We start from the raw sequence: 26889 nt of genomic DNA, 5'->3' as shown, positions 1-26889 counted from the left end.
TTATTTTCCCTGCTTACTGCTTCACTCAAGGACTCACACCATGTTGCTCTGCCTAAAATAAATTATGCCTGCCAATGTTGACTGAGAAAAGTGACGATGGAAATAATAAAAAAGCATTTGTTGTTTGACATTATGTTCTTGCGGTACAATATCCCTTTGCAGCGACTACAACTTTATTAAACTTTGGTGTGGTTGTGTTTGGCACTCACAACACTTGGTTAAGGTTATTGTAAGATCTTTGTCTGCCTGCCATCCACTCCAGCCTCCCTCTGGTGACTCCGCTGCTGTCAATAAATGCAGCGCCTCATTCATTCGAAAGATATGTTGCCTGTGAACATAATCCATCTGGTGATTATGTTTCCCACAAAACGTATCCGCTGTTGCAGTTGAGTTGTATAGAAATGTAGTTTCTAGGAGACAGGGTTGATGAGAGAGTCCCGAACTGGGCTAATTTGTGGTAAGGGTGAATGACCCGACTGTCAAAACTCAGGGTAACGGGTAGTCCTGTAACTTCACTGATTTGAATCATGACACGGTGTAATGTACGGAGCGTTCAAATAAATCAGAAATTAGGATTAAGCAGTGGCAACGTTGACCCCCAGGTGGTTAGCTGTCGTTTGCAGCTGTTGCAACTGAAGTGATATAATGCACTGTTTTTAGGGCCCAATAAATCACAGCGATAAAATCACCAGTACCAGCATTGTCAGTCAGTACCAAATATTCATGTTCCCTACAGAACGTTAACGTATGGGTGGGGGGGGTCACTTTCAATGCAGAAAAATAACTTACTGATACTGATTTCTTGACAAAAAATGTGTTTCAATTTCAGTTAAAGGAACCTACAGTAGGAACTCATTAACCTGAAGTACCAGCAGCATCTTTCAGGATTTTTGGTAGTAAGAAGTCTTTCTATCCTGTTGCCTGGAGTGGGCTTTGGTTCACTGCGTGTCTCGGTGTCAGATGGGTGGACGCCTGCACTTGACCTGGGTTTCTCCATCCTTTTGGGGGGGAGGGGTTCAGCAGGAGTGACACAGTACTTCACTTCACATCCGCTTCACCTGCCTGGTAATGGACCCCTGCCTGGATCCAAGATGGCATCGGCGTGACCACTACTGGCTTCCGATATGTCCGTCGTTCAGTCAAGCGTCGATGCAATGGCAAAGTTCTCCCTCGGGGGTTTATCCTAGATCTGTCCTGTATCAGCGCGGGGAAATCTTTGTTGATTGTTGTATTGTCGAAACGCTTCCTACTGGCAGCGTTGGCGAAAGTTTCATTTAACCACTGAAGTTTCCTTTGTCAAGTTAGAGAATGACTTGCTCTAAATAGAAACACTAATACTTGAACTGTGACCAAAACATTGTTTTTATCCTTTTTTTTTTGAAATGATAATGTGCTTAATGGAACCGATACCAGTTTGGCTTGGAAAATGCTGAGAATACAAATCTGCCTCTGAGAAATGTAACGCTCATCCCAGTGAAATGCAACAATTCCCTGGCCGACAGCAGACTGTGTTTGTACTCGGCAGCCTTCGGTGTGTTTATGTGCATAACTGCATTATTCTAAAGCAGGGAGCTGCAGCAAAAACAGCATGATACAAACTTTCCCCACTAGGCCAGCTTCAGACTTGGACGCCGGCCTCTTGTTTATCGGCAGTGTGTGTTGGGAAGCGGGGCCCGGTGTTTTTTTTTTTTTTTTGCAAGCTGTCCCCAGTTTCGCCCGGTGACCTGTGCTTTACTTCCAGGTCAGCGCCTTCTGCAGGTCTTCGCTACACTCAACAATGTGTCCCTTGCAGGAGAGGGAAGAGCTGGCGCTTCGCGAGTCCCTCTGGAGGCTCTTCAAAACACTGTTACCATGGACACAAAGTTGACCGGGAGAGGAGCGAGGAGTGTGTTTGTGCGTACACGCTGTGTGCGAGGGGAAAAAAGAGAGGGTAAAGACAGGACTTTGTGTGTGTGTGTGTGCGCAGGTGCAGTTTTCACGTGAGTCTAAGAACAACTCTAAAATCATGATAAAGTATGCCTAAGTTTGGTTCATGTTTCCTGCCATTAAAAATAACTCCAACGTCCACAGTTAACAAAAATAAAGCGCACGACACTCCGGCGCTGCCGCTGACTTTCTCCCGGTCCTACCGCCTGCGGCCGTGCGTGATTGACTGCCAGCAATCTGATCCAGTGAAAGACATTGACAACCAATAGGAAGCGGAGTGCGGCTTGTTTCCATGGGAGGCCCCGGGAGGCGATGCCAAGCCGCTAGAAAGCAACTCAGTGAGCGGGGGAGTCGCGCTGGCAGCAGCCGCGCTGTGGCACTCTGCACGCGGATGAGAGCGGCGCGGGGGTCGCTAGGTAAGAGCGTGTCGGTTTTAATGCGTGCTCTCCTCTACAAGTTGATTCTCTGGTGCACAATAAAGAAAAAGGACTCCGGTGTGCCCTCCAGCTCGACGCGCTCCTCCTTTTACGCACGAATTTTTGCAGATCGTCAACTTTAACTTTACGCCATCGCCGGAGGGGCTGTCGGTAACGTCGGTCCCGAACGGTTGCGCGAGGTTCCTGAACTCGCGTCCTGACGCCGGGCGAGAGGAGAAACACCGCCACTCACGTCCTCTTTCTCCGTGTTTTTTCTGTCCATGTCGCTTTATTTGAAGGGGGTGACCGGGGAGACTTTGCAGATTGCCCGTCAGTTAAAGCCACAGCGGTGCAGGATGGATGGATTTCATGACCAGCAAGTGCCTTACTGTAACTCCAAAGTGAGTGACTTAAAAAAAAAAAAAGTTGCAACCTAACCAGATTACGATGCCTTCATCTGACTCTAACTCCAAATGAAGATGTTCTCTCCTCATCTGTCTTTCACATCATCTTTTAACATCTTTGCCTGTTGTCTTGTCAAATGTCTGCTCTCTCTTCAAATTTCTGCGTCTTGCCTCTGTCTTCCTCTCTCCTGCTGCCAAGACTCTTCTTTTTTTATCGCTCAGGGACCACTTCATTGAGTTTCATCTAATCATCAAAGTTAAACAGCTTTAAAAAAAATAAAATAAAATAAAAGGTCCCCACTACTTTGCACAGTGCCACTGGCGATGCACCGTGATACAGCTTGTTGATTTATGTCTGATGAGTGAGGCCCAGGTCCCTTCGCATGTGCCAAGGCTTTAGAAGTACAGTGTGTGAGGCACCGGTGAGTGGCTCGTCGAGGCTCTTCCGCTGCTGCAGCCAACAGCAGAATCACTGCTCCAGTGAGGAAGAGAAGACAATTGATTTGTGTGTTTTTTCAACTTCTCCTTCTTCTTCTTCTTTGCAGAAGCTGCAAGTAAAGACAACGAGCTACGAGAGGCCAGCAAATGAGAGAAAGAGAAGATTCATTAAGTCCGACCTGGCTCAGGACACTGAAGGTAGGCAGAGGGCAGAGGGAGAAGTTAATTTCACGGCTCCTAAACATTTAGCAAAATTCAATTGGTTTGCGGCCACCTGCGCTGCTAACTACAGAATCTCAATTACAACACAGCGGCCTGTGATGATTCTCGCAAGCCTCTGTCAACGGTCAGAGACACAAATTGACTTGTTATTGGCTGCACACGTGCTCGCTCAGCTCCAATGGCACTGAGGGCATATCAGCCCGCCATAATGAAGTCAGTTGTTTCTGATGCTTCTCCTGGGCTTTGTCTCTCTTTTTTTTTCTTTTTCCTTTGACTGCCTTCATGCCTTGTTCTGTGCTTCGGTTCCCCCTCCAGAGCTCTTCCAGGACCTCAGTCAGCTGCAGGAGACTTGGCTGGCAGAAGGTGAGTGTTCTAAATCCCGAGCAAAAAGGAGGAGAGATGGGTAAAAATGGATAGGTTGTGTGTGTGTGTGTGTGTGTGTGTGTGTGGGGGGGGGCTGCCTGGAGTTACATGCCTAGCGTTGCAGTCCAATTAAAAGCCTGTGTGGAAGAGGCACCTTGTGTGTCATGCATACATTAGAGACTGTGAGCGAGGGGTCTTGAGGGAGACAGAGGAGGCTCTACCCAGACAGTGTCATCACAAATTACCCGGAGAAGGCTCTCCGACGCTCACTGTCTCTTCTGCTTTTGGCAGGAGCTAACACGCTGCACGCCAGCCACCGCCACCACCTCCACCTCCACCTCCACCAGAGCTCTGCTGTAGCCCACCAGCTCTCTCTCTCCCTTCTCACTCTATCATCTGGTCTCTCTCCCCCTGTTCTCTCTCTCTCTCTCTCTCTCTCTCTCTCTCTCTCTCTCTCTCTCTTTTCCTCCTCTCAGCACACCTCTCTATCTTCTACAGCTGTACCATCACCTTGTCTTCTTCAATTTCATTTCTTGGTGGCAAAAAAAAAAAAAAGAATGGATTTCTATCTTTTATTTTTTATCGCAGACTTCCAAAAAGGCAGGCTTGGTCTCTCAAAGTGACAACTGATTTTTTATAGTTATCCATTTCTTTGTTTTTTTTTAAATATATTTTTTCTCTAATGGCAAGACTTGCTCATTGTGGTCTAACTGAGACGTGATGCTTCAGGATTTAAGTACCAGTGTCCTCTTCCCACCGTGTCTGCAGCACCGAAGTTTTGGTTCGTGGTGAATATTGCTCATCTTTTGTTTTTGACTGCCGTGTTTTTATGTGCATGTGTGACTTGGTTTCCCGGCTTGACTTTTGAGTTTGCATCTCCTTAAGGTGCAGCTTACTTTGAATGCCGCATGTTATCTGAAAGTTTATATTTCAGCAGAGTTAGAGTTGGGTATTTTAGAGTTTTCTGCCGAGGAAAGCAGTACATTTTCAGAGTTAACGTGTAATGTTGTACAGTGTGAAAGCACAGGATAACTTGGAAAAAAGGGGATTTTAACTAGTTGTTGCATGTTTCTAAATCTGAAGCCAGTCAAAATGCAGATATTTTCTCTGCAAATGTGCCAAAGCACTGGGGTAAAAATTAAGGTTTTTTTAGACACCTTGTAACAACAGTTACACTAGACTCCTCCTTCCCTTTAGTGCAATGCATTTTCATACACATACAGTGTTATCGGAAAAGAAAAAACTAATTATTTAATACTAAGAATTTACTTTAATTTATAAAAACGTATCGTTAAGTTCAAGTGAAAAATGTAATGCTTTTGAAAAATCTGTGTTAATGTGTTAAATTACTGTTGGGGTTGTTTTCTAGTCCTTTAATTGAGCTTTTGATACTTAAAAATGATGAGAAAAGTCTGAAATCTACTGTAATAAAGCTCAAATATCAACCTTTTTAATATTACGCTCATGCTAATATTGTGTCTCAATTATGGAAAACAAGAAAATTACAGTTTCTAATTTTTATTTTTCTGTCATAGAATTGAAGCTCCCAAAAATATATCTATTTCAACGTATCAGGCAGTGCTCAGGTTGTAAAGCCATAATTCTGATTGTTAAGTGGAGCCCTCAAGTGCACAATAAAATTGAGTCAACTTTTAATACTTTTTTTTTTTTTTTTTTAAAGAATTGAGTTGTAATACATCCCCCTGGAAAAGTGTCAAAATTTTCTTTAGCTCAAACCCTTCACACAGGTGTAACAGACTCTCCATCATTTATAGGCTCCATCTATTCTTTAGCACATTTGAAAACGCTCGCCGTGCAATCCAGAGCTTTTAAAAAATGGAAAGTATGCTTTGAAACAGATGTTGGAGTAGTTGAGCCGACTCCGAGCAGCAGTTAGATTATGAGGTGGCGCGGCGCACACCGCAGGGCGTGTAAAAGAATAAGACACGATTTAAATATTTCAGTATCCAAAGTGAGAAAAGAGACGGCGGCGGCTGATAAGAGGTATTACTGTTAAGGATTACAGTTCTGCCTGTCATGGATCAATGTGATGATGTACGCTTCAAGATTGTAGATTTAATGAATGACTTCCTGTCCATTAAGATGAAAAGGAATACCTTCCCATTTCTAAGATTTATTAGATCAGGTAATTGGAACAAGAGGAGGAATTATGAGAGACAGACTGAATTTCCGACTCCCAAGACCAAGCGGTTGAAGGGGTTTGTCAGCCGACAGGCGTACGTTTGACCCCCCCCTCCCTCCAAACCACAGCTACCCTCCTCTTCCAGTCAGGTTTTTTGGACTCATTTAAGCGCTTTTCTTGCCAGGAAAAAAAAAAAGTCTCATTCTATACAGATGCCTCACTTTAATAATTCTCCTTTTGCTTTTCTTGATGCACTGATTTCTTCGTGAAATTCTGGTGCTGATCGTATAATTTGCCTTTGAAATCAGCGCAGGCAAAATGTTGAATCTTTAAACTCAGAGCCGCTCACAGAGCCGCTGCAGGTTTAGTCCGATGGGCTCAGGCCTCGTGTTCACAGCCTTTACAACTTCCCTCTTTTTATCCTCACTCCTTTTTTCCCCATCTGTCCCTCTCCCTCTCTTTTTTTGTTTTGTGAATGGCGGCAGATTTCCAGCTCTGCCGTTCTCCCCAGGAGTTTGTTGCAGGGATTCGCTGGCTCATTCACAGACTGAGGCCGGTGACTCATCCATCCTGTACTTCATTTTGGACACAGAGACACTGCTGCCTTCTTTTTTGTTGTTTTTTTTTTTTTTTTTTCATCTCTCCTCTCTTTGTCCCCGTCCAAGTTAGCTTCTCTGAAGTTTCTCTGAGTTTGCTTGTGTTGTAATCATGAGACAAGAACTGATGCTGAATTCCCTTCTTGTTTCCGTTTTTATTTTTCACTGTGTTGGTTTGGCAGATTTAGCTGTTGTGGTTTTCACTACTGAGGAGAAAAATAAGACTAGAGTCAAAGGGGTTGAGGCTTTTAGAAGGTTTGAGTATGATTTATCTTGGAATGACTGTCCTTTTATATCTGTTTTGAGTTAATATATTATTGAGATTTTCATGCTGTGGCCCTTTTTGAGAAAGCCTGCAACAAAGTGGAATAACATAGCAAACTGGCCCTAGTTGTTTTTCCAGATCAATAGTAATTCGACTGGGCTAAAATGCAAACTGTATTTAGAAGAACTGCATACAGTAGAGGTTTGATAGCTTAAACAGCTTCAGAATCTAGGGTGAAATCCTTTCTACACCTTTGCTGCTCTCTTCAACCACTTGAAAATATGGAGCAATTTCTCCTCTTGATCTGTTGATTGTTTACTCTCCTCAATTCACACCTCCGGCGAGGAAAAAACCCATCCCTGATCATATCAAGGGTGACAAAAATGGAAAATCTGTGATTTTTTTTTGTTTTTTTTGATTTTTTTTTTAAAAGATCTCTAGACATGTCGAGACATGTTACTGATCCTGCGATAATGAGGATCCACCTCATTGCGTGTATAAATAGACGTGCTAATGACACATTTAAATCTCCTTCTTGCCTTTCGCCAGCAAGAGTCAAACCGGAGGGACTTGGCGAACTGTCACCAAGTGTAAATATGTGTGATATAAATACGTACACTGCCTGATTGGAGCCGGAGCTGAGCCGGCTTCATTATTTTAGCATTAGCCTGAGTGCAGGGGCGCTCGAAGCGCAGGTGAAGCATTGGAAGGTTTGGAACAGACCTAACTCGGTAGGTACAGGTGGATTCACCAGTAGGGAAGAAGCCAATTAGATACTGTTAACAATGGGTGTTTGGCTGCTGGCAAGGAGTGAGAGCCGAGGCTGCAGAGCAGTCAATGGACGAGGCGACCTCAGGAAGTGGAATTGGGAGGTAGACAGTCACCTAAAGCAAAATATTATCTCCCTCACTGGCTGGCGTTTGTTGGAAAACATTGTTCATTGTACACCTTCTTTAGTAAATCATTGAAAACGTGTTGCTCGAAACATTTCAAGGTTATTTTCTTAAGGTATATTGCTGTTCTCAGATCTGTAGCTTTGGTGTATTTGCCGGTTGCCTGCAAGCCACCTTTTCTTTTCTATTATTGAGTTGCAAAAGTCTAATTTTATTAAAACAAGTGATAAAATCTGCATCTGGTAAGGTTTTTCGACTTCTTTTCAGTGTAAAACAGGCTGTTTGTAAGATTTGTTTAGATATGAGTGTGTATGTATATTTATGCAAGACACAATAAGACACTAGAATCAAGAAAAACTATTTTATTTAATTTAGTTGAATTTTAGGCCAACATGGACAAAGAGTCCGTCAACTGACAACTGGTAGCCTCATCTGTGGAGGAGGATAGTGTGTTATCGTTGAAAGCTCCTGAATGGCAACTAAATGGACCCTGTTGTTTAGTCAAGTAAAATTGTTTAGTCAAGTAAAATCTCGTTTGATTTATGACATTTTTAATCATTTTAAAAATAATCCTATAGTTTTTTCAACTTGTTTTTTTTAAAGATAAGACTAATGAGACAAAATGTATAATAGATAAAAATGACGTAAAATTTAGATTTTCATCATGAACCCGTGGTAGTTAAAGGACATTAGAACCATATTGCACATTTAAAAAAGACAAACTAAAAAAAAAAAACCACGTGGGCGCCAAAGAGAAAACAACCAATAATTGCCTTGATTTTCTGTAAAACATATTTTTCGCAGCTGTGCTCTTTAGCCGACAGCAGAAGCAAACAGTGCTGGGAGAGGCCAACCTAATATCCCGAGAGACTGTTTGCAAGAGGAGGGAATTGGACAGTAGAGAGCTGTGATCAATGCCGCGTTGTCCATCAACAGCAGAAACAATCACTCTCTTTCTTCTTCTCTGCTTGTGTTTTTAGCTCAAGTTCCCGACAATGACGAGCAGTTCGTTCCAGACTTCCAGACTGAAAACTGTGAGTAAGAGACCACGTCGCTTTCCTCTGTGTCTCTGTGTGTTAGTGCTTGTGTGTGTGTGTGTTGTCGTGTGTTTGGGCGTGTGTGAACATCTGCGGTGTTTCTTTCACTTATCTTGACTGGTGTGTTTGTACTCGGGGAGAGTGCACATGGCGGTGTGTGTTTTTCCGTGTCTCTTAGTACCCTCACCTTTGCTTACACAAGTGCTCTCTGGAGAGCTGCAGCAGTCTTGCGGGTCTGCAGACAGGTGCGTGGGTGGGGGTGGGGGGGTTATCTCTCGTTCTGTCTCTCTATCTGTCTGTCTGTCTCTCCCTTCTCTCTGTTGCTCATGCACTGTACCTCTTACCACCACTGAGATATTATTGCACTGTGACTTATTTGCATAAAGAAACATCAAAATATTGTGGCTGATGTTTTTTTAGGGGGTTGAAGTGATATTTTTAACTCCAGGTGGGCGAAACTACTGTCAGTTGATGGCTGTTTTGAATTTTTTTTTAAATAAAGTCTTTAAAAAAATGCCCCTCCACAACCTTTCCTCTAAGTGCTTTTTGTGTAAACCATCCAGAGTGGTTAGATTGTCTAAATCAAGCAGTGTAATATTAGTTATTACCACACTGATCCCTTTCAGCTGGAGGTTTTTGGGCCTTCTCGCACACTGCCCGACCTTCGGTGGGGATTTTACATCATGCAAAAGAACTAATTCTGTTTCTAAGAAAACTCCCTAAGAGGTTGATTAAAAATTTTCAATCACCTCACCTGAGCTGAATTTACTCTAGCAATAATAAGGGCCGAGGTAGTTATGTACTTCACCTGGTTGTGCACGGCGGTTGCACACGGTGACTGGTGACTTGGCACAGTCCACTTCTGGAGGAAGTGGTGCCAAGGTGGGGACAGAAATGGAGTGAGTGGAGCTCAGTGGGACCCGGAGTGAGCACATGTCTTTCAGAGGAGCCAAAACGCCCATGAAACTGTGAGAAAAGACATAAAACTGCGTCTTCCCTATGTCCTCAACGCCCTTTTACCTGGAAACAAAGTTGAGCAAAATGCAGAAGTGAGGGATTCTTTGCTGGAACAAAGAGACAAGGTCACCTCAGTTTTAGAGTCGATTGTGAGCTAGTAAGCTTTAGTGGTCACGGATAACACTTCGGTGAGATTAAGCGGACATGGACCTTTTTAACCGCGTGAGAGACAGACTGCAGCCTGAGATCCTCAAGCAGGTACCTGATGGCTGTCTAGGTTAAAAAACCAGAGAGGGGGGTGTATGCTTTCTTTCCTTTTTTGCCCTCAATACTCCCACACCTTGAAACGACAAGCCTGAGGAGCTCAGGCTGACTAGAACAATATCATCCTGATAAACCTTTCGGAAAAGTCATTTTTAAAGTCTTGCTTTTATGGAACAAACCTCATTTAGCATGTTTAAAGACCCTCGACTTTAAATCTCTTACCCTGATTATGCTCTTTTTTACTCTATTGTGTGATTCAATTTGCTCCAGAAACTGAATAAAGAGGACTTAAATTGGGCCATATTCATCCATATTAAGCTCTAGTTTTCACTTGAATTCTTTAAATATTTTTTCCCTGTCCCATTCACTTGATTTTGCCTTGTTTAGAACACACTACAGCAGGGAACTCTGGCTGTATGGCAGTTTGAATCCAAAAATCCAACCCTTGGTTGTGAATAAGCTTAACCTAAAATCCAAGATGGAGGAGCGTTGTGGTGTACAGTGGAGAACCAGAGGTCACCGAGACTGTCCCGTTGTCCTTCAGAGGTAGCCAGGGTGGGTGGCCATGGTGGCAGGAGACTGCTGACCATCTGAATTGTCCTGTTGGCAAACCTGCAGCAGACTGGCGAGGCACTAACAGATGGCGGGAGGGTGAGGGCACCGTGGTTGGGCGCTCGAGCAGGCATCCCAGCCGGCAGCTCTCCCATATGGGTTTCGCCGAGCCGAGAGATGGAGGGGCGGACGGTGACATAGAGAGGCAGACAGACAGAGATGAAGGTGGAGAGAGATACAGCTAGAAGTTGTACGCAAAGAGAAGAGAGTGAGAGGAGGACAGTGAGTAAAGGTGGAGTTAACTAATTACATGTAATGAACGTCATTACTGCAAAAAAGTAGCTTTATCTGCTTTGTAACGCTGGAAATATTCTGTATTTTCCCTAATGTCAACAAAATCCCATGAAAAGGCCAAAACCTGTGTACTGCCTGTATATCCAGAGTCTGATATCCAGTAACGTTTTCTCTGTGCCACAGAGCTCCATTGTTGCCCAAAAACTATCAAAAATACTAAAATGAGTCACACCACTGCACCGAGCGACGGGTTCCTTTATAACGTTGAACTTGGGCACTGTAGTTTATTATGCGTCAGTGCCACATAGACCATCCTGGTGCAGTAAATACTCATTATTGCACTAAATGTGTATTTATGCGCAGTGTAGTGCACCGTTAACTGGTGTTTGAGCAACGTTTGTTAAAAAACTACAGTGTCCAGCGTCGTAGTTTATTTTGAGTCAATCCCAAATCCACAGCTGAAAATAGTCCCCAACAAATATATATCATTTACTCCTCTTTGAGTAATGTTTGCAAATAACAACGGTGCACAGGTATTTTTGGCAGCAGCCTTAAATATTAGTGACCAGGTTTTAAGGATTTACTGTACTTCTTTGAATGAACACGCCTGGGGCTGTATTGAGTTTACTGAGAGACGGTTTCAAGCATTGTGGGTATTTATCTTTTCATGGGATTCGTTGACAACGAGAAAAATATAAAAGAGCAGCGGCTTTATGCTGTTAAAATAACTGAATAGCACATTGTATGTATACTTTTACTTGAGAACAATTAGACTGAAGCCTTGCACCTAGCTAAGTTTAAAAATAACCTCCATTGCAGTCTAGATTTTTTTTTCACCTTTCATTTACACATTACAAAACTTTGTCTGCATCGCATTTCATTTGACCCAAATGTGACGTTAACCTGTGTTAACTGAAAAGCTGAAAATGCCTTTGATAGTAGCGTAGTTAGCGTTAGCCAAAAAGTAATTTGTCCATTTACCATGGCTAGTGTAATTCTTTGCTAGCTAGTTAGCTATCTGCGCTACCCAGTTGGTAGAATTAGTAAAGGAAACAACATTGTAGTAACTGTATTTTTAGGAAATGAATCTCTTCAAATATACAAAACATTTATTGAACTTGCATACCAAGAAAACTAAATGTTAGCCCTAACGCTCTGTTGTTTTCTACCTGTAATCTTACTCCATTCTGAATTAGCTGCTATTTACTTCTACATAAATTGATTTTTACGCTGGTAGTTTTACATCTGCTTCGATTTTAAAATTAACAGCTGCGGAAAAATAAACAGCATTTTTAAATGCCTGCATGTTTTGTTTTTCTTTTCAGTTGACAGCTACAATGAGAATGAAAGGTGGATAAAAAAAAGAAACTGAAGGAGAGGAAGGGTAGAGAGAAAGATAGGAATCTATGTTGAGGAGTTCTGTGGATGAAGATTGTATCTGAAGTCATCTTTGTTATTCTTTTCCCATCTTCATGGCCTTCCTGGATTTATCACCTCTCGAGAAGCTATGGCACTTTCCTTCAATGTCGACTTTGCACTCTCCATCCGTGCGGCGTAGAAGCAGCATGTGAGCGGCCTCGAAGCAAAAGTGTCCTCGGGCTGAAGGAGGAGAAGGAGAATTTTTCTTTGTCTCAAACTCCAACACAGATGCTTACCATTAGCATAACTTAGCAGGGAACGAAGGAGTACGGGAGGTGTAAAATGAGGCCACACGTTACCAGCAGATCCGAGCCTCTATCATTTAACAGCAAAGGCGAGCACCTACAGTAGGTGAAAATGGAATGGAAAGTTTTTCGCTGTTGCCAAAAGACCTGTATTTTTTTATGAATGGACTAGAGAAATAACTGCCAAACGTAGGGTTTGGTTCTGCCAAAACACACAATTTGTACCTGATAGTAAACAATGTTTGGGGCCAAGAGTTCTTTGATAATTTACCAAAAGGACTGGCAGAAAAATGGCAGCTAAAGTGAAATGATTAGAACCTAGTTTTTTAGGAAAATATAAAAAATAAAATAATAATAAATCTAGAACGTTAAATTTTTAGTTACATGAATGACAAAGCTGAAAAAAATTCCTCACTTTGTTTATTTATTTAAAGCAAAGATTTCCATTGAATTTGTACACCACAAGACCAAAGAAAATTACAGAAAATTTGAGTTAATGGCAAAAACAGAACAAAAAAAAACACATTTGCATTCAAAATAAACCCAGTAATTGTTCCAACTGCTTCTTCTTTTAAACACCCTACCATCTCAGTTAATCAATATGTAGATAATGAGAGCAATCAAGCAGTGATGGGCATGACATTCTGGACTAAAAAGGAAGTCTGTTTTAGTCAGAGGCAATGCCCTCGCTATTGATTTGTGTACCTTGGCACCCCACTGACAAAATCTATTGTGACATTTCCATTTGTAATTTAAGGCCCTGTGCTGCGGCACACGTGAAGCTGTTGTTAATAGCTGACGTGACTCTTGTAGTTAAGCGCAGGATTTTTGTCGGCATTTCAAAAATACATTTCATATGTAAATTGAAAAACCCAGAAAACTGATGTTGACGTAGTTAAATGAAGAAAAGAAATGGAGCATCAGGTGAGCCGTAAACCAGCAGTCCGGGGAGCTGGCTCTTGTACTAAACTCAGAAACACAAATTAATGTGTGTTTATTGTTGTAGGTAATTAAAGTGACACCGATTGTGATCTCAACAGGCAAAAACTGAAGTATTGTTTTGACTCCGTAAGCCCTTAACGAGGCTATTCCATGTCAGCGTCGTCAAAGGTCTCCCCTCAGGAAGTGTCTCTTTGACCTCCAATCGATGACCCAGAAAGGTCAGGCCCCCATTGAGGGCTGCAAACAACCCCTGAGCTTTGTCATGCCGGGGCCGTGTGGCCCGTCCCCCAGGGGCTCAGCTATGCGTCAGATGGGGTGTTAGCAGATCGACCCCTGCTCGTACAGCAGCTGTCAGTCAGCCGTGAGAAAACTCCCCAAAACATCCTCCTCTCTCAGCTCCTTGTTGCCCTAGAGACCTTCCTGACAGTGGGTGTATGTAGAAGAAAAACATTCCCAAACCACAGATTTGGGTTTTTGGGTCATCATATGTCTAAATGTTTGTACTTTAGTTGGACCAGGAGTTGATTGATTTCCTTTATCCGTTCATAATCTCTTTGTTTTTAACTAAGCAAAAGACCTCTCAGCCTGAAACATCAGTCAAAAATCATCCCCTTCAACCGCGACTGGCCCTCTCTCGCGGTTGACAGAGCGCTCCGGGACGGCCTCGCCGCTGCTTTGTGTGCAGTCGCGGTGAGACGGCGATCGGCGAGGCAGCCCGGGCCTGACTTCATTCTGACTGACTGGGTTTTCGTCAGAAGCGCAGCCAATTGGATTAGCGTTGATCATGACTCGAGATGATGGGATGTTAATCAGGACTGATCAGGCACTTAACAGCCTCTCAGATGCACCGGGCTCGCTGTGGGGCCATAGGTAGAGAGCGCAGGGCCCCCCCCTTCAGATCAATGAGCCCTGTTGTTCCCGTCTGAAACGTATTGACAGCCAGCTGAAAGCAGATAAAGCATTTATAGGAGCCTGCCGCACGGCCAGTTTTATGTTTGTCATATTTCACTAACAGAGTCCCCGTCAGGAAAAAGGCCGAACAAATGAGATTTGAAGTGAGTCGTTTGTGTAAGTGATGGCCTGAGATGTCAGATCCTTTTGGTAGACGGATGCTTAGAAAAACAAGTCTTTTTACTTCAATATATTCATCATGACTTCACTTAATCAATGATGGCCTGGTACGCATCCACATAGGTACACACACTGGTATCTCGACTGAAATACAGCTGGTTTTTTTGCTTTTTTTGTTTTTTGTTTTTAATCTGGGGAAAGCTGCTGCGTGCGGTCCACACTGTAGTACACAGAAGAAGGGTCGGGGTGTCTCATCAGCCACAGTCACATCATCCACTATAGCTACATAAAGACGGAGTGTAAAACCTGCCGTATGTTCTTTACAGAACTGATGAATTTGAATGTTTTTTTTGTTTTTTTTTCTCTTTTTTGTGAATGAAATTGACATAACTCAGGACCGTAGTGGTGGCTCAACCTGCCATAAATAGCTGCTAACCGTGAATTAGCGTGAATTTCAAGTGTTTTTCCATCCGGCGATTTGACTAAACTCTATTTGAGGTGCTTACTCACCCTGTCAAAAGTAATATTCTGCTGTAAACGTGCAAAAATGCTGCTCTTTACGAAAAAATTATTTGCATCCGCTCTCAAAAGCCACAGTATTTATACCTACCAAGTTACTATTTAATAGGGAGGTGGTGCATTGTCATTCAGTATCTAAATTATTATTTTTTTTCCATCTTTCTTCCTCTGTCGGTGCAGTGGCTTTCCACGGACTGCAGCTGAAGATCAAGAGAGAGCTGCACAGCCCGTGTTCAGAGCTGAGCTCCAACTGTAGTCAAGAACGGCCCTTCAAACTCCAGTATGGAGAGAAGTGCCCGTACAACGTCAGGTGGGCACAGCACTACGCCGACCGAAGACCTTTAAATGTCCCTCAAGAATTCCTCAAATAGTTGTCTCAGTGACACCTCATTCACAAAAGAGGTTCCACGTTCTGCTCTTAGCCAGCAGCGAAAACGCAAGTGCAGAGCTTTACTGTAAAATGGTGAAAAATGATTCCAAAAACAAATCACAGTAGTAGGAAACTACTAGTTGAAAACTCATGTCCTTATTTGAAAAATACGACAAAATGTTTACACTTCACACTTTGACGGAGCATGAGTTTTATTGTAGGCATCCAGAATGATGAATCTCGAATGTTTTCTATTGATTTTCAATCATTGTAAATAATTTTTCTCCACACTATTTTTTTTTTTTTTTTCATTTACCTGAAAATTACTTTGCAAATACCCAATAAACATTTCATATTAGACGTGCAAGGCATCTCCTATTTTAAATCCAAAGCACACTGTGACAAGTAGAGTCATGCTGAGTGATTTCTTCTGTGGGACCCGAGTGTTGCTTAGTTACACTCCTGAACTGATTTGTGAGACATGGCATTCATTCTACATGCAAGCCTGCGTAATGACCTCGTATGCAGAGAGTCGTCTTGAAGCCGTGTTGTATAAGCGGTGAATCATACGTGCGCTTCATTTGCTCACCTGGTGATATCTGCTCAGACGCATAGAGAGGACCAAGAAAGACAAAGACATTTGGGCAGGGCTTGCTTTACATCGAAAGTCTCCCCACTCTACGCCAAGAGGTAGTGTGACATATCCGTTAAAATAAGCCCAAATGGATCTGAGCTAACATTTGATTTTAAGTGTGTAATAATAAGGAGTATATAGAAAATTTTTCACAAACTTTTAAGAAGCAACCGTTCACTTAAATTTAACATTGTAGAAATCATTTTTAATGTGTCTTTTGTTTGCAAATTCAAAGACATGTTTCTCTGACTAAAGTAATGCAAAATAACAAAATGAGCAAAATTACAAAATGAGATGCCAAGAGCCTTTTTTTTTTTTCTTCAAATCCCCCTCAGTTTTTAATTTTCATTTTTAAATGTCTTTTTTCTTTTTATCTGAAGCAGCTTTTAAATTTGGGGCAGGATCGGTGACAGACGATCTGGATTTACCAGTGCGTCTGTTGTCCTGTTACAAAGACAAACACACCCGAAGCGTATCAATAAGAGAAGACTCTACCCCTGCAGTGCATATCTCACACAATTAGGATGTCACACAAAGCATATGTTGAACTCTTCAAATCAAAGATGGAGCTACACTGTCTCCGGGAGGAATCGAACCCCAAACCCTGCCAACAACCCGGAGCATCCCTGGCTCATGTCTCTTTTCCGTGTCTGTCGTTACCGCAGTGCCTATGAGCAGAAGCAGCCTGCAGGAATGAAGCCCTCCAGCCCAGTGACGCCCCCCTCTAGCACCCCTGTGTCTCCCCTCCATCATGCCTCACCCACGGCAGCCCCAACGCCCAAACCAGACAGGACCTACGCTCACATACCGCCCTCGCAGCCGCTCCCTGACAACGCCTACTCCATGGACCACAGGTACTGCCGCCCGCAGCCTTTTACATTTGCATGACATTTACATCCGGGGCTTTTAGCTGGCGGTCTTACTCAGAACAGATTGTAATAAGGTCACCGCAGCGGATGCACGTCAGAGTTTTAGTTGCAGTAGAATCTCATTGGTTGAGTGGATCCTCAGTGAGAGGTGCCCAAGAAGCTTTAAGTAGCTCGTGTTTTCTAACTGCTAAAACCTGAATGAAAAAGTTTCCTTCTCATGATCTTAGAGCAGTGGTTCTCAACTTTTTCTGCTTGTGACCCCGTAAAATAAAGCAATGCCTACTTTTGACCCATTATCACCGGTTGCATACTGTATACTGTACTTAGGAGTTATTACCAGATCAAAGAAGGAGTGTGTGTGTGTGTGTGTGCGTGTGCGTGTGTAATTTCGAAAGCTTGAAGAGTTAAAATTATCCATTCATTTATAAGACCAAAACAAGCATTAGAGGAAAGCCTGAAAAAATGTATAGACTTTTTGTGCAGCATAAAAAGCTGAAAGTACTTTCCTGCTTTCCCGACGTGTTAATCCCCCAGGCTGGGGGTCAGTAGGCCCGGCTACCTTACCTACAGAACTTAGTACGGCTGGGTTGCTTTATCCAAGTTTTTAGTAGCAGGTTTATAGGACGTGCTGTGGTGGGATTATTTCTGCCTTCAGAACTGCTTCGTAAACACTGTGTGAGGTGTTTCCTACCAATACCGTGCCAGTCGACCTCTTATCAGTGGAAAGCTTGATACTCAGCCAGCGAATGTGAGGCTCATGGCCACAGTTTGCTGTGGAACGAGCAATGTATTCTTCTTCCGGAGAATCGTGCATGATAAAGTGCAGGGTAGAGAAATGGGCAGACTGACTTATATACTATGTTTGGACATTGATTTGATATGTTTTAGGTTCTCTGTCCAGGTATTCGTACTTACATTGGTCAAACAGTTAAATTTCTAATGCCATTTTAACATGGAGGTTAATTCTTGACCTTCGGGAACTGTGTATCTAACATAAATAATTTAAGCTCAAAGGTCGGCTCACTAGCTTTTGGCGCTTCCAACTGGAGCTCAATTGATTAGTCGACCGTCACCCAAATATGTCATTTTTCAGGCAGACATTCTCTAGTTCCACAGTCTTCATAGATTCTTTAATGAAAGTTAGTAAGTAGGCCTTTGAGTTGGTGTTATTTATTTGTTTTACATTTTCTAATGTCATATTTAAGTCATATAACGTAAATAGTGCCACGTAATATGTATTTTAAGATTTAAAATTGATTCTTTAATTGTTCTAATTTGACAGTAGTTGTCATCACTCTTTTGCAAACAGGCTCAAACTAAACGTAATGAGGTTTCTGGTTCTTTCTGTGTGTCCGAATCCACTGACTCGGCTGTCCTTCTCAGATTTCGACGTCAGCTCTCAGAGCCGTGCCACTCGTTCCCCTCCCCGCCAACAATGGCTCGGGACAGCCGGCCCATCTACCACAGGCAGATGTCGGAGCCCAACATCCCCTTCCCTCCTCAAGGCTTCAAGCAGGAGTACCCCGACCCCCTTTTCGAACATCCGGCCATGATGGGGGCGCCGCTACCCCACACATATCCCGCCACCATGATGATCAAGCAGGAGCCCAGGGACTTCACCTACGACTCAGGTGAGAGGTTTGAAAAAAAATGCCGGTTAGTGGGCGTTTCTGTGTTACCTTGAACTACTCTGGTAAGTGAAAGAGCCAAGAAGTGAAAGCAGCCTTTTTTTTCGCTGCCAGAGCGTTATCATTTCAGGAATGGGAGAAGACATGAGAGGAGGGGGTGGCGCTTATTGAGTTTGCCCATTATTAGGGCAGGGGATCTGGTTTTGCCGGGTGTCTGTGCCGGTCGCCATTTCCTGTGATGCTCTAATAGAAAAAAGCGGGGGCTATGCCTGGTCACAATCCAAAATCCGCCCTCCCACACTCGTCCGCTCCCTTAAGTTAGAGGGTAAAGGGAGCTAATCATCAGCCCGCAGCCTCCGCGAAGCCTGAGGCTACATCAGGACATGAATGAACATACGCTGGACTGCTGGGTTCATTCACAAGGCGGACAGAGAGGGCCCAGGAGAGGCAGAGCGGGAGGAGAGTGTGTGACCAGTCAGGGGGAAAAGGACTCTGGGCCCCTTTAGGGTCTTTCCTCTCTTTGTTTCATTTCGGCTCTGCATTTTTTGGCACGGAAGAGCCAGGAAACTGTGATTTTTGGTGTTTTTCTCACTTTCCAGTGGCGAGTTTACTTTGCCATTGATGTGTTCACTGAGTTTCACGAAGCCGCGTGCCTTCTAAATACTAATTAACACCACCTGACGGTTTCGGAAAAAAACAGCCTCAGTGCGAAAACATCCTGCTTCTTGACGAACTCTGTAGCTCTCTGTAGCCACCGGGTTGTAGCCCACTAGCAGCAGCAGTACGAGTCCAGATTTGGACCGCGGCAAACTTTATTCATTATTTTGTCTAAAACGGGTGGAGAAACTGTGAAAACTGCCTGTAACTAGTTCTTGAAGTCCAAAGTGATGATTGCTTGTTTTGTCCAAACCGAAAAAACTTAGAAAATCAGCAAGCGCACACATTTAAGAAGCTAGGACCAGTCGATAATTTGGCATTTTTGCTTGATAAATGGCTGGAACAGTTATTGATTCGTTTTCCCGCAGTGGGGCTAAGCTATTAGCCATTCGTTTCAGCTCTCTCCAGAATGCCACGTGCACGTTTTGCCGTCTAATAATGAGTGCGACAGTAGAATACACTTCAATTCTTAGTTCATCCTCGTTACAAGAACCAGGAGCACACGCTGTAAAAGCCAGAGCCAAAAAAAAAAAAAAATGATACGATTACAAGTAAAGAGAGAAGAGGTATATTTTGCTTCGAGTGCACAGAGGTCTTGCCAGTGTTGTGTCCACTACTGTACTGTCCTGTGTATCCAAGATGGAGCATCAGAGTGAATTTATTAGCAGTCACAGTGGGGCACGTTGACTGGAGCAGGCCTGTTGAAAAGGATGGGAGGGGAGCTGGTAATTTCATTAGCAGCAATTTCCTCTACAAGCCCATTACTTTGATGAGGTTCAGAGAAATGTTTATGGGCCTAAATGAAGGGCCTCAGTCTGTTTATTGAACATTCACTTTGGAACCTGTTTGGCCGTTTTTGATCCCAAGCCATGACAGTGATGTCTGCGTTGTGGGAGGGTCTGACGTATACAGTAAAGGGGCGATTCAAATCTGGACAGTGTTGTGAAGCAAACTGGTGACACAGGCCTCTATGCCAGAAGTGAAAGTAATTTGTAAGGAATTATGACGTGTAGTGTAAATGGTTTTTATCACAAAATCTTTCATCAAATTTGTACAAGATCATATTTTTGGTTAAAAAAAATTATACAGAATCGTGAGTATTTCCGCAAAGACATCCAGTTGAAAGTTTGATCTCTCGTTAAATCCATGATGTCGACGAACAAAATAGATGATAAATAAATATGTTAAAGCAGGAGTCTAAGCTTTACCTTCACTATTAGAAAGGCACCACCAATAATTTGCACATTTTATTTTAAAACTGGTGAAAACATTTCTCTGTAGCATTAAACACTCATGACTGAATAAGCAACAATGCGAGTTTAAGAAAAAATATCTTTATCTGCTATTTGTTACGACTCAAAACCCCAGCTGATCTGCTTCATCAGGACTGCGTGGGCATGTTTAAATCAGATTGGGTCGGCAGTGGCCTGGCAACATGAGCAAACAACCCCGCAACTGTCATAAAATTTCAAGTAAACGTTTTTAATTGGCGTACGACAGCGTATGACCGTACATGAGCTGCCCTCTCCCCAGCTGAGCCGCGCCCATTTCAAACCAGTGAAAAGAGCACAGAGAAAAGGAAGGGAAAACAGAAATCTCTGACTTGAAGGAACCAAAACTCGTGTCCATGTAGGATTCAATCACTCACAGTGAGAGGCTGATTGAGAAAATACATTTTTCAGGGCCTCCAAATCAAAAATGACACAACTCTTAGCAGTGTTTAGCTAACCTGCTGCAGTTGCAAAAAAATTAACTGAGAAAGTCGAAGAAACCAACACCTGCGGGTCCGTTTAGTTTTGATCTGGAAAATGTGTGCAGAAAGCGCTATCTTGAGCCCCTCGCATTATGAAAAACTTACATCATGTCAGCTTGTGTTTTCACACAAGCGCCGTGTTTTATTCGGCAGTAAATCTTCCTCCGAGTGGAGACGCTCGGAGGATGTATTACCGGTGTGATGTAGTGAGTTCGCCGGTGGCTCGGAGCCATTGCGATACTGGCGCTGGAGGGCATGTTCTTTAATCAGAGCCAGTGGTGCATTGAGTGAACAGGCTCTGACTGCTCTCAGATAACTGAGATAGTGTTCTTAATGCTGCCTTCGGGCCCTTTAACACCCACTCTCCCATTCTTGCCTGGCTTTCAGCAGAAGTGCCTAGCTGCCATTCTGTCTACTTACGACAAGACGGCTATCTGGCTCACACTAACAGGACTGAAGGTACAAACGATGATACGAGTGAATGTTGTGATGGTGCACTTTGGGTTTTTGCTGAAGAGTACATCAAACGCTCCTTTTTTTTTTTTTAAATCTTATTCTCCAGGTTGTATGTTTGACAAAGTGGCGAGGCATTTCTACGATGATACCTGCGTGGTGCCTGAAAAGGTCGAAGGTGAGTCTTCCCCAGAAGTGCGCTGAACACTTTTCAAATACGACGCTGGAAACCACTCGGTGCACAGTAATGCTCCGTTGTGTGTCCTCTAGGTGACATTAAGCAGGAGTCAGGCCTCTACCGCGAGGGCCCGTCGTACCAGCGCAGAGGCTCGCTGCAGCTGTGGCAGTTCCTGGTGGCTTTGCTGGACGACCCGTCCAACTCCCACTTCATCGCCTGGACCGGCCGTGGCATGGAGTTCAAACTCATCGAGCCGGAGGAGGTGAGAGGCTCAGGAAGACATTATTACATATGTCAACACATATTTAGCCTATAAACCTGTTTTTTACAAATCTTGTTTTTCACATTGGTCCTTTAGCGCAGCCTTAAGAGTAGGCCACGTTGCATTTCAGACACACATTGCTCGTTAATGTGACAAGTGTGACAAAACCTTTTGAATCCTTGAATCGTCAAATGTATCATCTTAATGTTTCGTTGATTAACGGATAAGTCGGTCGAGAGAAGAAATTTTTTTTTTCTTTTCAGATAAAAATGCTGAGCTTTTGCTGCTTTTCTTAGCTTCATATCACTGTAAATTGATCATCTTTAGGTTTTGAGCCGCGGGTCTGATAAAACAAGCAATTACATTACATCCAGACAAAAATCAGAGAGTGTCAAAGGTCGAGATTTGAGGAGGAATGAATAATGTTCTTGGCTCTTAATGTGGTCATGCCGGGCCTGGATTTACCATAATAGTTTCTTTTTATTCATCTTGTGCTCAACCACATCTAACCCTTGTGACCAGCACCAGCTGAAGTATTTCACGGGACATATTAAAATTATAACCCATGTTGACGGTTGGGCCTTTTGAAATGGAAACAGAGGCTGGGTCTGTATGGGCCCATATCACACACACTGGGGCTCAGTCACTGTTGCTCACTGTTGGAGGATGGAGGGGGTTGGGTCCGTAGAAAGCGGGAGATAGAGGGGTACCTGGCAGCGGTCCACGCAGCCCAACGGTGTCTAGAGGCACGGGCCAGCTGCAGCCAACAAGGGGTCCCATTCATGCCATCAGGTGACCAAAGGCACTGGCTTCGGGACGCCGCAGACAAATGATCGCTAGCGGCTTCTGCCTTTTCACCAGGTGTAGCGCGTCAACGGCTATGAGGACAAAGTCTGTTGTCGTTTTTGGTGAGAGTTTCGCGGAGAGAGAGAGATAGCGAGAAAGGGAAGAGAGTGAAAATGGGAACCACAGCGATAAAAGCAGAGAGGAGAAGCTGAAGTGAGTGGCGCGGGGCTGTGGGTTTGGACGGCACGGCTGGGCGGTGGGTGGTCTGGTAGACAGGTGCTGTAACATCTGCTGCCTCCTCCGCTGGGTGTGTGACAAGCTCCTAATGAACACATCCCTGGTCAGGTCTGCTCAGGCTGGACGCACTCTAATTACGGTTATTAGGAAAATACGGATTAATAAGTTTGTTTAACATTTCAGCTGCCGCAACGCTCCTTTTCAGGAAATCAGGTCGAAATCGTGTCTGCGTTGTGGCATCCTGCTCTCTGTTCATGTTTACCGACTGTCTTAGTGTTGTTTATCTGTTTGTTGCAAAGGTTGCACGTCGGTGGGGGATACAGAAGAATCGACCGGCGATGAATTACGACAAGCTCAGCCGATCGTTGCGCTACTACTACGAGAAGGGAATCATGCAAAAGGTAAAAAGGGAGAATTTATACCAACAATAAAACGTAAAAAAAAAGAAAAAGAAAAACATCTGCAACACTGAAGGAGATTCAAAGCTCTGTTAAGCGTAATTCAACACATACTGCAGAAATCCCACCACTTGAAGATAAAAGGTCTTGGGGTTCATGTACTCACTAAAAAAGCCTGATTGATAACACCTGTGTTAAAGGAGGGGCATGTGCTAACTCTCCTCCCCAAGGTGGCGTATATAAGGAGGTGGATCATCTCCAAAATGGTGTCCCTGCTGAAGAACAGGGGACTGAAGCCTTCTTCGTGGTTTAAAATAAAAAAAATTCCCCTATGCAGAGCCCTCTCTTTTCCAAAACTCCAGCCAGTGGTGAATGACTGGGGGAAAAAGTAGAGATTTCTTTGACCTTGGTTGCAGTTAGGATACCAGAAATCAACATACGCTACTGTTTTACTCCGATGGGAAATAATACGCTACTTCTGTTGAATCCAAACGTCTCTCCGAGTTATTCCGTAAAGTTTCCCCAAGTGTCGCCACTGTCCACACTTCTTTTTACGTTTTTTTTTGCAGTCGTGAGCAGCTCCACCTGTTCTTCTGTGCATTCAGATCAGTCGAACTTTATCCGTATGGCACCTTTTGATACAAGTTGGTGCGAGGGAAAGGGCTCCGCAGCTGTCTGACGAGCTGATAATAAGACAGTACAAGCGTAAACAGTGTCAGTCCTTCATTAACTCACTTCCAGTGTGAACACATTACGTACTTAAAACCTGCCTAGCGTTAGTATGTAGTGTAGATTTTAGGGCACAGCTCATCTCACCGAGGCACTGAATAAAACCGCAGCATTTAGGCTGGGAAGTCTACGGTTTACTGTCAGGGACTGCTGCTACTGAACCAGCACTGCTACGTACCCAGTGTGCCACGCTGCTGTACACACTGTCGCGTTTACCTCGGGACATAAATCCTCATTTTCGTACACGTGTGTATAGTGTCATATTTTATCGATATCTCATACCATCTTTGTTTAAACTTTCCATCTGACGTTCTGTGTTTTATACAACTAGCGGTCCTGTTGCTGAGCTGATCTGTTTTTCTCGTCCGACGCATTAAATTGCGACGTTGACCCTGTGTCAGCCTAAATGCGACTAGTAAAACAGAAGTGAAGGGAACCGGACTGGGCTGAGCGGAAGTGAGCAATCAGGCAAAGTTAAATGACGGAGGGAAGTCATGAAAGACAGATCATGTCAAATCCACGTGTTGAGACTGTGTCTGCCTCTGTTTATGTAAACTATCTGGCCTTCATCTGGGGCAGACTATTCTCAAATTGGAACGACCTTAAGGTGTTTTTTTTGTAGACTGAAATTGGAGTTATGAATACGTAGAGACGCATAAAAAATACTGAGAGATGGAAGAGATTTGAGTATACGTGTTTGAAAAATGAGGTTGAAGAAAATACAGAATTTGGTGCCATGAATTGAAAAATGGATTTTAGACCTTTTCATAGGTTTTGCAATCACAGTAATTTTTCTCGTAAATTTTTGTATCCACTAAGAGCAACGGGTAATATGTAAATAAAATTTGATGAGAATGCTTTATATACTTACTATGCTAGAGTGTATACTACTTGAATCTGATGGTCTGCACCAAGCGGACCGTCAGCAGGCCATCACCCAGTTTTTCCCACTCATCTATTATCTAAACTATCTACATCCAGGTGGCCGGCGAGAGATACGTCTACAAGTTCGTGTGCGACCCAGAGGCCTTGTTCTCCATGGCGTTTCCCGACAATCAGCGGCCGGTGCTGAAGACGGACATGGAGCGGCAGATCAACGAGGAGGACACGGTGCCACTGTCGCACTTTGACGAGAGCATGGCCTACGTACAGGAGGGGCCCTACTGCCAGCCCCACCCCTACAGCGAGGGCTACGTTTATTAACGTCAGCCCCACAACCACACACGCTCCCTCAAACACACGCCTCCACTCTACCGTCCTCCCCCGCCGCCGCCGCCGCCGCCGCCTCCTCCGTACACCTGAGACAGTCGTGTCCTCTAATCCGCAGTCGCTCCAGGAATAAGACTGAACACATACTCGCAGCGGAGCTTCCCCCCTCTCTCTCTCTCTCTGTCTCTCTCACATAAACACACACACCCTCTTTTTTTTGCTTTTGCCTCTCTGACGTCCGAGCCGCACAGCAGGATGGAGCGTGCACTTTATGGACCGGAACGGCACGGTGTTAGCCAGGGGGCTAGCTATGTGGTTGGCTTTTTACCATTGTTTATGTTTGTACATTCATGTGAGAATCACTCTGTTTGTTTCTTTTTTTTTTCTTATGATTTTGAGCATGTGGCTCCCTGGGGAGACAGGACTCTACGGCCAATTCACGGTCCCCCGAGGACTGAATCTTAGACTTTGATTTCCGGCGAAAGAAGCAGCAGATGGAAGGACGATCGGTTTTGCTCGACTGTCCCTTAGTTTGTCCTCAAACAGCCATCCTGTACTTTTATGCTCATTTAAGTGAATACTGGCGACGTATTGTAACGATACTTTTATGTTGAAGTAACATGATTATAGACTTGAAAAAGTAATGTGATGATAAAAAAGAGACATTTAGCTGCCATCAGCGAGAGCTGCCTCGCCACCGGTCTGAACACAGCACCTCTGTCTGCCAACCATCTCTGCCCCCTCCTCCAATCAAAGTGTAGATCTCACGTAGGTGTTTTTTGCTGTAACGACATAAACTCCACTGACTCATCCCCTCAACGACTGGAAGCCGCCCGGGCTAGTAACGATGAGACGCTGGCACACAAGGATGCGCTCGAATTCTACTGAACCGTATGGATGGAAATGTCTTTTCTGCATCGCGTATGAACGGCCGGTGTTTAGGATAATCAATAAGGCCACAGGCCGCTGTAAAATAATTCATTAACTGTAAACAGCAGTTTCCTTTGTATTCTGAAATACATCTAAGCCACTCGTTTGTCATTCAGGTGTTCGGTTTTTAAACGAGGAACTGGTGAAAGTGCATGTACAGTTAAAACGGAAACAGCACTCGACCAGTCAACACATTCAGGATAAAGTTTGCATCCCCAGATGAAAAAAGTCACAGAAGTGGTTTCATTGGTATAGACAATAAAAGGCTAAAAAAAAAAAATCTCAAACATGAAATCAAATATTTCCCTGAAATTCTTTTTCTTTTTTGTTCCAGGTGAACATGAGGTGTATATTTTGCTTAAAAAAATGTTGCATTGCCATTGATAGGGTTGCTTTTTGGTATAAAAAAAAAAAAAAAAAGAGAGGAAAAAAAGGAAGGTATAAGAAATATCTAGAGTTTTATAATGTGATGAAAAAAAAATTCATGTTATAACAAAAATAGTGTTCCATTGTATAATCAGGTAAATGCACATTTTGTTGCTGCTTCAAATTGTAAGTGTATTTTCTAGTCTCCAGATAAAAAAAAAGAAAAAAAAAGAGAAGAAGTGCGGCAGCTATGGCTTGCTACTCTGAATTTCTCCCTTTTTTATTTTGACTTTGTTTTTTTTAATTTTCTTTTTGTTCAATTTGAGCATTAAAAAAAGAATCTGCTCTGTCTTGAGTTTTGTTCTCGAGAGCCGCGTGTCTGGGATGGGATCGGCAATAGCAGAAATTCTGTAATAAAATAGCCCTGAAAAACAAAGTTATCCCCACTTTTCAGATTGTTTTAT

General features: G+C 43.5%; 1 protein-coding gene across 4 annotated transcripts; it reads left to right on the top strand.

The window, feature by feature from the left end:
* Positions 1-1740: 1740 nt before the first annotated feature.
* Positions 1741-26841, top strand: etv1 (ETS variant transcription factor 1). Of its 4 annotated transcripts, none has more exons than XM_040118845.1 (14): positions 1741-1893; positions 2071-2342; positions 2642-2743; positions 3292-3382; positions 3722-3769; positions 8647-8700; positions 15147-15276; positions 16636-16824; positions 18223-18470; positions 21265-21336; positions 21440-21508; positions 21601-21770; positions 23093-23194; positions 24902-26841. In XM_040118845.1, the coding sequence occupies exons 3-14, from the start codon at positions 2699-2701 to the stop codon at positions 25121-25123; spliced, it is 1440 nt and encodes a 479-aa protein (XP_039974779.1). In that variant the 5' UTR covers positions 1741-1893; positions 2071-2342; positions 2642-2698; the 3' UTR covers positions 25124-26841. The 4 variants fall into 4 exon arrangements, with proteins under 4 accessions (XP_039974779.1, XP_039974778.1, XP_039974777.1 ...); XM_040118844.1 differs by having other exon boundaries at positions 1741-1930; XM_040118843.1 differs by lacking the exons at positions 1741-1893; positions 2071-2342 and having other exon boundaries at positions 2372-2743; positions 21268-21336.
* The last annotated feature ends 48 nt before the right edge of the window (positions 26842-26889 follow it).

Source organism: Xiphias gladius, chromosome 22, assembly GCF_016859285.1.
Source record: "Xiphias gladius isolate SHS-SW01 ecotype Sanya breed wild chromosome 22, ASM1685928v1, whole genome shotgun sequence".
NCBI lineage: Eukaryota > Metazoa > Chordata > Actinopteri > Istiophoriformes > Xiphiidae > Xiphias > Xiphias gladius.
Note: the sequence above shows the minus strand (reverse complement) of the source record. Positions and strands in the feature narration are given on the sequence as shown.

Coding starts and splice junctions, on each gene's coding strand:
- etv1 (XM_040118842.1), top strand. CDS start 2,624: ATGTCGCTTTATTTGAAGGGGGTGACCGGGGAGACTTTGCAGATTGCC. Junction 16,825..18,222: donor GCCTACTCCATGGACCACAG/GTACTGCCGCCC, acceptor TGTCCTTCTCAG/ATTTCGACGTCAGCTCTCAG. Junction 21,509..21,600: donor GGTGCCTGAAAAGGTCGAAG/GTGAGTCTTCCC, acceptor TGTGTCCTCTAG/GTGACATTAAGCAGGAGTCA.